General features: G+C 46.8%; 1 protein-coding gene across 1 annotated transcript in view; it reads right to left on the bottom strand.

Moving 5' to 3' along the window:
* The window catches only part of EPHA3 (EPH receptor A3), a 409832-nt gene that overhangs the window by 90939 nt on the left and 304585 nt on the right, over window positions 1–14308 (bottom strand). The window contains exons 8-9 of the mRNA XM_088442029.1: window positions 14005–14107; window positions 3074–3141 (exon numbers count right to left, since the gene is read on the bottom strand). Of these exons, the coding sequence (XP_088298155.1) occupies window positions 3074–3141; window positions 14005–14107 (171 nt within the window). The remainder of the gene's footprint in view (window positions 1–3073; window positions 3142–14004; window positions 14108–14308) is intronic.

The following is a 14308-nucleotide window of genomic DNA, read 5'->3' as shown; positions in this document are numbered from 1 at the left end:
AAAAACAGTTAAACATCACAATTCCATTATCAAGCCCTCTCACTCACCTCATTTGTTGTACAGTCAGTGTTGTGTATCATTGCATTCATTCACTGCACTGAGGGTTTATTTATCAAGCAGTGAAAAACTTAGAGAAGTTGCCCATGACAACCAATCAGCTCCTACCTTTGATTTTATAAACTGTACTTGATGAATGTTACTTCAAAGCTGATTGGTTGACATGGGCAACTTCTCCACTGGTCCAGGTTTTCACCGCTTGATAAATAAATCCATAAGTCTGTTTGCAGACTTGAAGAGGACCCCCCTCACCTCACCTCCCTTCAACCCCCAATACTCACCCTGCCCCCACCCACCCTTGGATCAGTCACTAAGTGGTCCTAGCTGGCAGTGTAGGGTTCTCCCTCTTCAAGTTCTAAGCGACCTGCCATGTGTACTATTTGGTCCCAGTCCCAGCTTGGTGAGGCTGTTACTCAGTCACCAAATTCACATGCTGAGTTCAGTTGCTCCAGCGGCGGCCATCTTTACAAAGTGCGCAATGCCTTATGGGATTTGTAGTTTATATTTTATTGCTACTGAGCAGTAGAACAAAAACTACAAATCCCATGCCACAGCACTTCCTTCTCTGGTCGGCCGGGTGCCTGACTCGTCTCAGCCCTGTCCCTAACTGCATGTAGCTGGCACGGCCAGGTCCCGGCTGGCACCCGGAGCTTACACCAGCTTCTGCTGCCTGCAGGATAAGTAGGTGGGCAGAGCTAGGAGATGAGTGTTATGGGGGGTGATTGCCCTTATCGCCCCCCCCCACCCCGTATCCGCCACTGGTTAGAGGTAGGGAGAGGAATAGGATACTGACCAACAAGCGTCGGTATCCTAACCCTGTCAGGATGTCGGCATCTGGATTCTGACTGCCAGTATCCCGAGCGTCAGCATCCCGTACCCAATACCCTGGACTTAGTCTCGCTGTAGCAGTTAAAAAATTCTAAAATAGAAGAAAAAAAAAATAGAAAAAAAGCGGCAGTACAGGTACTGTACATTGGCTTCCTAAATGGGCTTCCCTATGCTATCGCCGGTGATACAGCCAATAGTTTTTCCAGCTTTAGGGCTTGCTAAATAGGGAGAGGCCCTATCTGCCATTGACAAATAGACCCCAAAGGTAGACAAATCCACCTAAAACTTAAAATCTAGTATTGGGTGGATTTCACTACATTAACTTGCTGAGTTTTTGTTACCTCTGATAAGAAATTCTTCCAATCAGCTAGATAAAGCCTGGAATGGTCCAGTGCTGATCCAATGTACCCCTGGTTTAATCAAAGCCCCTCCCAGTATCCCTCTTATTCTGATGGAAGTACCCAGAGGAGCAGAGCCGTAACCAGGGTAGTGAGACCTGTGCCATGGCAGAGGGCTCCGCAGGGCAGGGGGCGCTGTTCAGGCCTGTCAATTTTCCTGGTTATTATCATTCTCACTAGTAGCTTCCTCTTATTTTATCACCTGGCCTCCCGTATCTCTTCCCTGGCCCTTCCCCATGAGACCATGGCCCTTTTTCGGGTGTATTATCACCCTATTTAAAAAACGGGGGGGGGGGGGGGGTGCCAATGCTCTTTCTGGCACAGGGCACCAATAAGTCTAGTAACAACTCTCTTGAAAGCTGGATCAGGTCAAGGGTACACCAAAGGCAATTAAAACAGTAAGTAATTAAGTGTGTCACACATCTGGGACAGTGGCCCTGATTCAGAGCCAGACGCTCTGACAGATCGCTCGCTCTGAATCAGGGCCGTCCCTGCTCCTTTTTGGAGCAGCTCGCATTTGAGCGGCCAAAATGATGGTCGCGATGGTCAAGACCATCGCGACCATCAGGCTTGTGACGAGACCCTGAGGTAGGGTCTCGCTGCCGCAAGCCCAGGAGTGCTTTTGGCTCTATCAGAGCCAAAAGCACTCCCACTGACATCACTAGTGATGTCAGTGGGGCCGGACCCAGACGGTAGGCGTTCCCATGGGAACGCCTCCGTCTGGGCAGCCACACCCCCGGCACGCCCACCAAAGGAGGCGTGCTGTCAATCACCATCGACGGCACGCCCCCTTTGGTGCGAGACGTTATTCGGGTCTCGCACATGCGCACGATGGAGACGCCTCCGTCGTGCGCATGCGCACTTGGGCACCATCGACCCGCTTGCGAGCGCTCGTGAGCGGGTCTGAATCAGGCCCTCAATCTCCAGCTACCTGCAACGCAAGTGCATTCTGCATCCTATTCAGTCCACATTCATCTCAAGCATCTACCATTTTGGCTGTTCTGCACTTCACACTGATTCCAGGAGGTGTCCCACTACACGCTGGTGCATTCCTCAACATTTCTACTCTCAGTAGCGTGCAGCACTCAAGTATATACATCTCCTGCAGGCTGCCCCTGGTATTACAGGCACTTCACTGATGTCACATCTACAGCCTGCCTCTACTGTACTGCAGTTCTGAGAACAATATTATCAATATACTGTAGCTATCATGCTTCCGGCACTCAATTCAGTACTTCCCAAAGATTTAAATCAGATCTGTTCCTTCACAAGCAACCGTACATATACTATTAGTATTGGTCTAAATGAGAGAGTGCTTGAACAAGTCCTCAAGCTTCAACTATCCTCCTAACTACAAAGCTAATCACAAGGGTCCTGATGTGAATCTAAAAAAAACCCAGAGACGTAACAAAGTGCATCTACTACTCATACACAGTAGAGGCAGACACAAATGAGAATGCAGCCTATCAATTCACTGGGAACTAGTGACATCACTGAAGGTCATTGGCTGACTTGTTCTATAGTTATCCTACATGTTATACTTTTTTTCAATTATGTATTATTTTTATTTTAAGCAAATATGTAATATCCCATACTTAACCATAATTATAGTGATAAAAATAATGGTATTGCAGTAAGTGATATTACATGTTACATGTTTTGAAGTACCATAACTGTTGATCACATGCGTCTGTGTAGTACTGTGGAACTGCAGTCTGTAGAGTATACATGTGACTGCATTGTTCCCACATAAATATTGTTATTTGGAACTTATAAATCACACTACTTACAGAGACCGTTTCCAATGTGAAGCCTTTTCTCATCGGGACTGTGCACGGATTTATTGTATCCACAGAACCTACAAGATAAACACAAACATTCATTTCCTCAATGATGTAGGAAAACATGTTTACATTGTGATAAGATGGCGAATGTATTGTTAATGGACGGACACAGCAGGCAAGTGACGTCAGGTCACCAAGTGACAAAGAGGCCAATTAAGGACTGGTTAAGAAAAGTATAAATATAGAGCAATTTACCCACATTCTCCAGTGTCCTCTACAGTTCAAGCACAGGTCCTGATTCTCAGTCACACACTAAGTCGATATCGGACAATGTTGTGCAATCTATTTTGTTACTGTGCACACATTAAGTCTGCACCGCGCATGCGGGCCCGATTGTGTTCATACAGAGTCGCAGTTGCGATTTCAGAAAACACCCACGGCGAGGAGAAGTACATTGAAAATGTATTGGGCGTTCCTGGCCAGTGATAGGGGAGTGGCTAATCAGATGCGCAGAGATGGTCTGTCATATGGGGGTGTTATGGGAGTGTTTGCGTACACAGGGGCAGATGTACTAAGGTTTGGAAAGTGATAAATTGGAGAGTGATAAACTACCAGCCACTCAGCTCCTGACATTTTTCAAACAAGGCCTCTAACATGACAGTTAGGAGCTGAGTGCCTGGTGCTTTATCACTTTCCAATGTATCACTTTCCAGAGCTTAGTACATCTGCCCAACAGACCCTTAATCATTTACATAGGAGGCCATACTCAGACAGAAAATCTGCACCTGCCATAGGACTGTTGCAAGTCTGGATGGTGCGACTGATGGTGCATATAAAGACGCCCCGAGCGCTATTTCAGCATTTACGAATGCTGAGAGCAGACGTCTCAGTCCTTGCATATTCGGATGCATGGGTGTACATCAGGGATGGGCTTTGTAGCAGCATTTGCATAAAGATATGTGACCGGCAAAAGCCGCAGACGGGGTGCGTTTTGTCCGACTCAGAATCAGCCAATAATGTTCTCAGTAGTGGAGCCCAAAATAACAACAAAATGTTAAAATGTTTATTAAGTGCTCCCAATTGGTAACAATGTATGGAAATAATATTTATATTAACATTTCTGCTGCTTCCAATAGAAACATATCATATTAAATCATATATTAAAGTTGATTCTAACATATCTACTTATGAGCCGGAGATTTAAGCCAACTTGAACCAATTGAATATATTTTCTAAATTTTTTTGAAACAATCTGACTCTATTCTGCAAAACAGTTATTAATCCTTTCCTGCTGCTGAGAAGATTACATTTTATTTTTCAGTGATGTATAAAAATCAATAACAATGTTTGTCAGTATGATTTGCTCTGTACATCTCTTTGATGACTGCGATAACAAAGCCGTAAAGATGTTACTGTGATCGGGAAATGTACATATGGTAGCAGAATGGATGCGGAACCCAGTGTGTAGAGCCTACGTGAAACAGAGAACTGCGTGCATAGCTGCCCCTTGTAAAGCGTCCAAGCGGCGAAAGAGATTAATAGATCTGAATACTTGAATAAGTTTGAGGAAAGATAAGCACCCTGTTTAGTGATGGAATATTGCTAGTTCACCAGGGGTTAAGGGAGAAGAGGAGCGTAGCCAGGATTGTGTGCATCAAAATAGTAGCCTATGGCAGCAATAAAGGGCAGGGCCCCTACTATTTTTACAAATAGTCTGGAAGAGGAGCCATCTTCCTCTTTTTCAGTTTTGGAACCAGACTGGGCTGAGTATCACTGTTTCTGTTTAATTTTGCTGTCCTCTGCTCCACTGTAATCTGACTAGCTGTAACTTTACTGCCTCACTTCCATATCCAGCCTTACCCCACCCATGCCCCAGTGAAGCAGTACCTTTCCGCCCACCCCCCCCCGCTTCCAAACCCGGCGTGCCCTGTCACCGCTGTCCCCCCCCACCACACTGCTTATTACCCTTCATTTAGGCAGTCGCGGCTTCCTCCAGGTGCGACATGCACATCCGGCAGGCCGCAATGCCATGCCTTCCTCCCCTCCTGGTGCGCGCGCCGGGAGCTCCAGCGCCCCCTTCACTAAGCCTGGCTGATGGGGACCCCCCCACTAGGCTGTGTATCGCCCGCCGGACCTAGCCTCCCCGCGCCCCACACCACCGGCTGGCCCCGCCCACGACATCCTGGTGGCCATTTTGCCCCCAGCCAGTAGCAGATATCGCCATAATGGCCCCTGCTGTACACCCACCCGCCCCACCGCATTATGCACCAGTGCCTTCAATTCCACATTGCATTTAGCCCCAGGGCGCTAGGCCCGGTGGCTTCCCCTATGGACTCCTTCACCCCTAGGACACTTAGTGTGGAGCCGGGGTCTCAACACCCAGCCCCCTCCCCCTCTTCACCTTCAGTCAGCCCCCCAACCCCCCCATGTGCAGAAAATGGTTGTTTATGCGGCCCTGAATACACGCATTCAGGCCGTTCCCAGCGCCCACCCATTGTTTCATTCATACTGATTGGTCCCCTTATTTCCCAGCAATCATGCAGCATCAGCCACACCCCCTTTCATTCGCCGCCCCCCCCACCCCTTTTTTACCAACCTCGCCCTGCAACATGTCACGCCCGACGGTTTTCCCGGCATTTAAAGCCGCCACTACATGTCATCGCTGTTACACAACCTTTCCCCCACCTACTCCTTTGCCCACTACCACTGTTCACCATCCTGATCAGCTAATAGGTCACACCCCATGCTTCTACCTCACGTGTTATTATTTCAAGTCCTCAGGTTGCCGTCTCGGAGTCTTTCAGGGTTCCACAGGAAGCGTCTTTGGCTGTCCAGGTTGATCAGACGGCGAGTCAAGTCGTGGTGGGCACACCACACATCGAGGGACAAGCGTTAGCGTGCAGTCAGTCATGGCTGGGCCTTCCTCTGCAGGATCTGGTGAGCATGGTATTTTCCTTTTGTTCAGCGTTCCCCCTTTCCTTTGCAATTTATAGCATTTTTTCCAGATACACCGGTAGGCCCCGTAAGTTCATAAGGTGTTTGCGCAAAAGATTAAGGGTAAGCATAAAAGCCCAAAGTGATATAGTACTGTATTAGCAGCTAGGGTCCCGGTTGCAGCGGGGGATATGGTCCATTGTGCAATCGCAGCTATACTTAGGGGATTTGAGGTCGAAATTAGGAAGCGGTCTGGGAAAGGCAAGTATTGTAGTCGTGTTCGCCATTACGGCAGATTCTAAAAGGTTTAAATCGGGTGAAGGACTTTGGGGTAGTTGTGAAAGGAGCCCGTCGTTCATACCTGAATTGGTGAACTGGCGTGTATGTATTTGCGTCGAGTTTACTGGGAAACTCGGCCGGGGAATACATGGATGTGCTGAAATACATTCAGTATTTCGGGAAAAAGCAGGAGGGTCAGGCAGTGTTTCAGTTAGGATTTCAGGACGTAGAGTTTGGGCTAGAGGTCGCTCGGCAGTCCAAAATACCTTGGATTACATGATAGCCCGGAAGCAGCCCTGTCCAACCTGTCACGGTACCTTAAATGCTGGTTGCGGTAAATGCTATTCGTTCAATAATGCAGCAGTGCTACAGAGGAGTCGGGCGTAGGTACAGGCGTATTTGTATGCTGTGTGGTAACTGTCATTCGGCCAGAAAATGCAGCCATATTGGGGTTTCAGGAGCGGAGATGAGGGGGACACCGCAACTAGCAGCGGGGGGGGGGTGGATATTAAATCAGGTGCCCTCGCCAATTAATGTGAGCGAACTGTGGGAGTGTTTGATCACTATCCTCCTTTGGAGGAAGCGGCCTTTTTTGTTAGAGGGTTTTTATTATGGGATTGCGTTTGCTCTTAATGCACAAAATATACGTCGTATCCAAATAGAATCTTCAGACCATACGCGATAGCCCGGAAGTCGTTCGGTGTAAATCGGTAGCGGAGGTTAGATTGGGGCACATGTGTTGCCCTTTCTTGTTTTTCCCTTTGAGGGGGTTATGCAGCTTGCCGTTGGGGTTTGTACCTAAGAGGGAGATGGGCAAGTTTAGATTGATCCAGCATATTTCCTATTTGGTAAGCTGATCTGTCAACAACGCGTTATATCCGCTGGTTTACCAATTCTTCGAGCGGGCACTGCGAGGGTACAAAGTTTTGGCAGGCAAGCACCCCTGGCTAAAGTGGATATCGAATCCACTTTTCGATTAATGCCACTTCACCCCGGATCTTTCCAGTATATGGGATGTGCAGTCGCTGAAGCTTATTCGGTAGATAAGTGCTTTCCAAGGGGTTGTTCTGTTTACTGTTTTCTTTTTGCAATGGTGCGTACAAGCGAGTACACGTCAAGGGGGGGAGGCACACTATTTGGATGATTTAATTGTTAGCGGGGCCAGACAATGGTTTAGTTTGCAGGGATTTGATCTGTCATTACAGGTGCTCTTATAGATTCTAGGCGTACCGGTTTTCCGCGACAAGACCGAGGGCCCTTTGGATTAAGTTAGTGAATTGGAGAAATTATTGTGGAAGTATCACTAAAGCAATTGAAATCGATTCTAGGCCTTTCGGATTTTGATTGTAAAGTAATACCCACGGGTATCGAGAGCCCGACCCCCAGTGTGCGCCCATCACAATTCTCCCCTCGGTGCAGCGCACCAAGGGTTAACTGCTGGCCGCTTTTCTGCTGTGGAACTGGGGCGCCGGGAGCTAGGCTCCCTGCCCACAGTGGCAGCACACTGGACCTCATTCAGAGTCGGTCGAAGCGGCCGCACGGTCGTACGGGAAAAGGGGCCGGATATGCAAATGATGCACTCGCATGTTGCGTCCCTAAGATCGGATCGGCAGCTGGCCGACCAAGGGGAGGAAGCGGCCGGAAGTAAAAAAAAATACGCCCCCTTCTCGTACGCATTACACGTCATCTCCGGGCATATAAGGATTAATCAAGACCATCGGGAACCATCGGAACTGGTCGTAGAGCTTAAGGTTGACCATACCCTCTCTTAAGCTCTACGATCATGTCAGTGTAAAAACCTCCCATGTCACGTGTGCCATGACACTACTTTGTTAATTATGCACTCCCATAAAACGCCGTTCGCATAATTAGGCACGCCTGCGTTCGGATCTCCACTCCCCCGTTTTCAAGCACCTTCCCCTGTTACCACCCACAAACGCCTCAATCTGTCACTCAAACTACCGACCTGGCTGTGTTCAAGGAGAGATAAATTTCTGATCGTAGCGGCTAGTTTGCGCACGCGCATTGCGAACTTTATGCATGCGCAGTTTAGCGAACATCGGTGGCGTACGACCGTGCGGCCGCTTCGACCGACTCTGAATGAGGTCCACTGTGCCCCCGATGCCGCGCACCGGGGGTTAACCAGCGCCGTGCAGGGAGCCGGGTAGCCCAGTCCTGCGGCGCTTAACCCTACAGCCCGGGACACTTGTCCCAGCTGCGGCGGCTTCCTGCTACCCTGGAGCACCAGGAGCATTGCTCCCGGTCCCCGGCAGTCAGCTACAGCCCGCTGGGGCACCAGGAGCTAAGCTCCCGCTAAGCTCCCGCCCCCAGCGTGGAGTGCTCTGCCGCTCCATGCACTGTCCTGTGGAGCCGAGGCGCCCAGCATCGGGCCCTCCTATCGCTCTTCCGCAGCCGCTGGAGGGAATCCGGGGCTGCAGCACCAACATATCGTCGCCACAGCCACTGGGGAAGGTCCGGGGCTGCGGTACAATCAAAATATTTCATTTAAACACACGGCGCCTAGCGCCGGCAATACATTAAATACAGGGCGCCTAGCGCCTATTTGGGTATTTCAAAATGGCGCCGCAGCACTGGGGTTAACCCCTTCAGTGCCGCGGCCGCCATTATATATACGTGGGGCCGGCCTCTGGCCACAATTAGCACAATGTAAGATTCAAACAATGGGTGACTTAATAGATCCGAATACTTGAATAAGTTTGAGGAGCGATAAGCACCCTGTTTAGTGATGGAATATTGCTAGTTCACAGGTGTTAAGGGAGAAGAGGGGGTGTAGCCAGGATTGTGTCCATCAAAATAATAGCCTATGGCAGTAATAAGGGGCAGGGCCCCTACTATTCTTATAAATAGTCTGGAAGAGGAGCCATCTTCCTCTTTTCCAGTTTTGTAACCCCACTTACCCACCCGACTAAGCTGTTTGTGTATGCAATTCTTGTTTATTTGCGTTGGACTGTGCAATTTTCATGTTTTCCTTCCAATCGGCAGAGGTGCAGCCTGGCGGGAAGCAGTGCTCCTAGGCGGCCTATTATAGCGTAAGAGTGCCTGGGTAGCATTTTCCTTTTGATAGCAGCAAGTTGGTCATTCTCCTTAGGGGGGGACCGGGCCATCATCTGGTCAAGGCTATGCCACTTAAGGGAGAATGATTCTGCCTTAGGCCAGTTTGCACTGTGCGGGGATCCACCTCTTCTTATTTACTCAAATATATTTGTTGGGCTGTGGCGTTGCTTACTGCCACAATCTTTCTAACTACAATTTGATCAATACATTTCGGCTGTGTCCTCTTTTAATTCCACATAGATGTCTGAGTGGTAATTTGGTAATTTCTAGTTGGTAGTTAACCTAGTTGATTAGCATAATGTAAGATTCAAACAATGGGTGACTTAAGGTGCAACCAGTGGAATGGGTAGTGGGTCCATCCCTGAAAAATAAAGCTTCCTTTTCTAAGATAGAGCTGCTTGTCCTGGTTTATGTATCACAGGAGCACTATAAATGGGATGTAGTTATAATACCAACAGTCTGGATGTCGGCGCTGGAATCCCGACACCTGTCAAAATCCTGGCGCCAGCATCCCACCAGTAAGTACTAGGGTTAGGGGGAGGGTTAGGGTTAGGCACTGGGAGAGTTAGGCACTGGGCGGATTAGGTTTAGGCAGCAGAGTGAGAGAGGGGTAGGGAGAGGGTTAGGATACCTACCGATAGGTGTCGGTATCCTAACCCTGTTGGGATGCTGGCGTCGGGATTTGACCGCCGAGACCCCGAGCGCCTGCATCCCGTTCCCATGCTTTGGTGTCTCATTGTCCAAACACTGTCCATTTAGTGGACTTTATGTATTCTGCGAATATGTAGGTTTGGTGGTAAAAGTGCAATACGGTGATATTATCCAATTCAAGAAAGTGGGTCAAATGCTGAGTTGTCCCAGACCAGAGAAGGGTGACGTAATCTCATAGTCTATAAACAAGCAAAACATCCGTAAAAAGTGCCTGATCCAGAGAATGTAAGCTCTCACGAGCAGGGCCCTCCTCCCTCATGTGCTTCTCCTTATACTTTCATCTACTCCATACACCCCACAAGGGCACCTAACTTATTTTGAGTGTTATGATTGCTGATGCAGCAACGTGTACAAGCCATGTCCTTGTCCTGTACTGTATTGTACTATAAGTCACTGGTTTCTTGTTCACTTATTTGTTTATGTACTTTGTAAGGCGCTGCGGAACACTTGTGGTGCCATATAAATAAAGGATAATAATAATAATAATGGACGTAGTGGCGATATTTACGCATTTGAACAATGTTTTGCTAGTGCGCATGCGTGAAAAGTTCAGGAATCCCTTACTGTGCACGCACAAACCCATGTCCTATACCATCAACAATTGTGTACAGTATTGCTCACACTTGAAAGGAAGTTTGTAATCCCTGGACGTATCAGGGTGGTGACTGGGAGGTGACCTAAAGTGATCGCACAAAGGGGCCGCTGTGTGTTCCCAATCGAAATCCACAGCTTCGGAGGCCATGTTTAGTTGGATGTGAGGAGAGTAACTAAAGTAAATGTTAGACAGTCAATAGGGCGACTGGGACAAAAGGTCAACAGAGACAAAAGGTCAACACACAGAAGGTCGACGGGTACAAATAGTTGACCATGTCAAAAGGTTGACATGAAAATGGTTGACACAAATGATTTCCACATTTTTTTTTTGCGTTAGGCACTTACTGGAGGGTTAGGCACTTACACCAACCATTAGGGTTAAGCACCTACCCCGACGGATAGGATTAGGCACCAGCAGGGAGGGTTAGGCAATTACTGGAGGGTTAGGGTTAGGCACCAGAAGGAACAGTTAGGTTCAGGCACTTACCCTAACTGTCAGGGTCAGGCACCTACCCTGATGGTTAGGTTTAGACACTAGGAGGGAGGGTTAGGTTTAGGCATGAAGGGGAGGGTTGGGGTTAGTGTGAAGATTAGGGTTAGGAAAAAAAACACACGTCGGCCATGTGTGTGGGTCGACCATTTTCATGGCGACCGTTTGATCCTGTCGACCATTTGTACCAGTCGACATCCTTCCATGCCGACCTTAAATATGTCGACCTTTTGACCATGTCGACCTTTTGTCCCTGTCGACCTATTACCTGTCTAACATCTTGTGTCTATCTAGACATTGTTGATCTTTTAACGATCTATCTTTTATACTACACCCAACAGAACCAACAAGGACTGAGTAAAGGCAAGTTGCTGAAGCTATTACCACGAACGTGAATGTGAAAACTGACTTTGTATATGGCGCCCCCCCATTATGTAGCCAGGATGCTGGAGACATAATGAGATATGATGTCATACATTATCCCCATGTATAAAGGGCGATGCAAAGCCCATTCATGCTCTATAGTTGCCTCTTGAGAAAAAGAAAATCAGCAGCAGATAATTTATATCAAGCAATTGAAGCAATACAAAACCTAAAATAGCAAACCAGGTTGCCCTTACTGGAAGGAGTAGATCAAAGACAAAAAAAAAAAGACCTTAAAATGTAAAATGTTGCATTAATCTGCAGGAAAACACGTGTGCGCTGGGCTTGACAAATTTGAAGTATGAGATCTTGAACAATTTAATAGAAACACAAGGGAAACGTCAGGTCCATGTGGTTATGAAATCTAATCCTGCAGCGCTTGAAAAGACACTTGCCTAGCATAGCTTACACATAATCAGCGAGCACAACCCAGGGTTCTCATAAGTGCCTAAGATGTCACACCTGGCTTTAATAGAAATAACACAGTGCATGAGATAGTAAACTTAATCAGGCGTACACAGGTCAAATCCCAGGCAATCTTATTTAATAAGGTGTGAAATATAGCTACAGAAAATAGCAATCAGTTGACAAAGTACAAAAAACACATGAACATTAGGCTAACAGGAACTAAATTTTACAATAACATATGAAATAAAACAAATCAACAGATTATTGAATTTGTTGTCTGGTGGCTGAATAACCGCATAGCATAGCACCAGGTCTGCATTGTGAATGGATGCTGATCGTGTTGCTGGGACTACATACAGTATATAATATAGAATTCACAGCTCAAAAGAAAATGAAACGTAAAAGAGTAAATAAAATAAACATAAAAACAGATGCTTTGAATGTGTGCCCAGCTGGCCTGCATGGTAAACTGCTTCGTATTGCAATTAATTAGCAGATTAATTCATTTAATAATCTATACCATATTTGTTATTAAATGTAACTAAACACAAAATTCCATGCAAGCATATGTTTATAAATGTGATCTAATGTGCACTGATGTACATAAGGTCTACAATATGTCCCCATGATCACTAGGAGCGCCTTTATAAAAGTATATTTTGGCATATAAGTAGGCTTGCCATATCAGCCCTTTATTTCAGGACACATATGAATTACACAGATTCTGTGGCTGGCTGACTTCAAGTCTCCATTTCACCTGGTTCTAATCAGCCACAGAACCTGTGTAATTCATGTGTCCCGTGTTAGAGGGATGATAAAGCTTTCTACAACATTGGAAATTACTTGATATAATCGTCAATTTTAATTGTATTTAAACAAATAAAATATTAAAAATAATGTATGAAAGCTGTTAATTATCTATCGAAGAACCGGATGGTAAGAAGTACATTATATTTGAATGTAGATAGTAAATTCTTATCAATAATGCGATCGGATTTGGTCCAAATTTTTATCCAAACAATAATGTTTAAACTGATTAAATTGCAAAGTGTATTATGTACTGTAATCAATCAAGTCTAAGGGATAGATTTACTAAACCGCGGTTCATTAAAACCCGTCAATGTTGATGGTTTTGAACAATAGATTTAAAATGGCAAATGTAATTAACAGGGCCGGCTCTAGAGGTGTTCGACCAGTGCAGTCGAACAGGGGCGCCACCCATAGAAACGCACCCCCCCAACATCCCGATTTACAGTACTGTCCCGCTGTTCCACCTGTGGGCCAAAGTGGCTCGCGGGTGGTCAAATCGGGAGGTTGGGGACCCCCACCTCTGCAGCTGTGCGCCGGACCCTGAAGTCTGGATGGATGCTGCGTGCATGCGCGCAGCATACATTCAGTGATGGGAGAGGGCTGGGGGAAGCCCAGCTAGTGAGGCTCCCCCCCAGCCTGAAGTTGTTTGGAGGCGTGCCATGCAGGCACGCCTCCAAATAACGTCATGGTTGGGGGCGTGCCCTATGATAATTAGGCCACACCCCATTTTCAGTCACGCGAGGCGTGCACTAGAGAGAGACGGCACACGGTGCTCCGACTCCTGGACCCGGCCCTGGTAATAAATGCTAGATCAGGCTGGTTTACCATTTATTACTGTTCAAATTCATCAGTCAAAGTTGTTAATCATCGGGGACTTTAATAAATGCGGCTTAGTAAATCTACTCCTAAGTCTAAGAAGCCAATTCAATTCTTGATGATGCGCGATTACAATGTTTGGCTACTCCCATCACTGAGAATTACATACAGTACACCAGCATTGTACAGTACATTACCCTGTGCACCTCCATAAGCCTATCCCATGCTAGGTGCAAGGTAAAACGTGCAATGTTGGTGGTTGTGAGATGACGGTTTTCCAACTGTTTTTCCGGTACTTTGCGGCAATGGCTCTGCATTGAATTGCCCTCTTACAGTCCTACAACTGCTCTCTAATGAGTATACACTGAAAAGGTCTTAAGAAGAAAGCAAGACTAACCTTCCAATCAGGATGTAAACAACCACCGTGAGAAGGATAATGACTATTGCCGCTGAAATGCCAATCATTACAACTTGGCTATTCTCACTGGAAATGGAGAAAGCTGGAACAGTAACGGAATGAAAGAAAAGTGTTAGTTCATCAGAAGTTACACATGACTGACTCTTCCGAACAGAGGAAGACAAATAGCGTCACAATCCTGTTACCAGAACTACAGGATGAAACATTCTTAAACGGAAACATTCCTTCAAAATAAAATCCCACACAGCAATCTGTTATGCATTGCTTTACACCAGGCTAGGAC

Source organism: Taudactylus pleione, unplaced genomic scaffold (assembly GCF_031769625.1).
Source record: "Taudactylus pleione unplaced genomic scaffold, aTauple2 ptg000303l, whole genome shotgun sequence".
Classification (NCBI taxonomy): Eukaryota; Metazoa; Chordata; class Amphibia; order Anura; family Myobatrachidae; genus Taudactylus; species Taudactylus pleione.
This window is presented reverse-complemented; position numbering and strand designations above follow the sequence as displayed.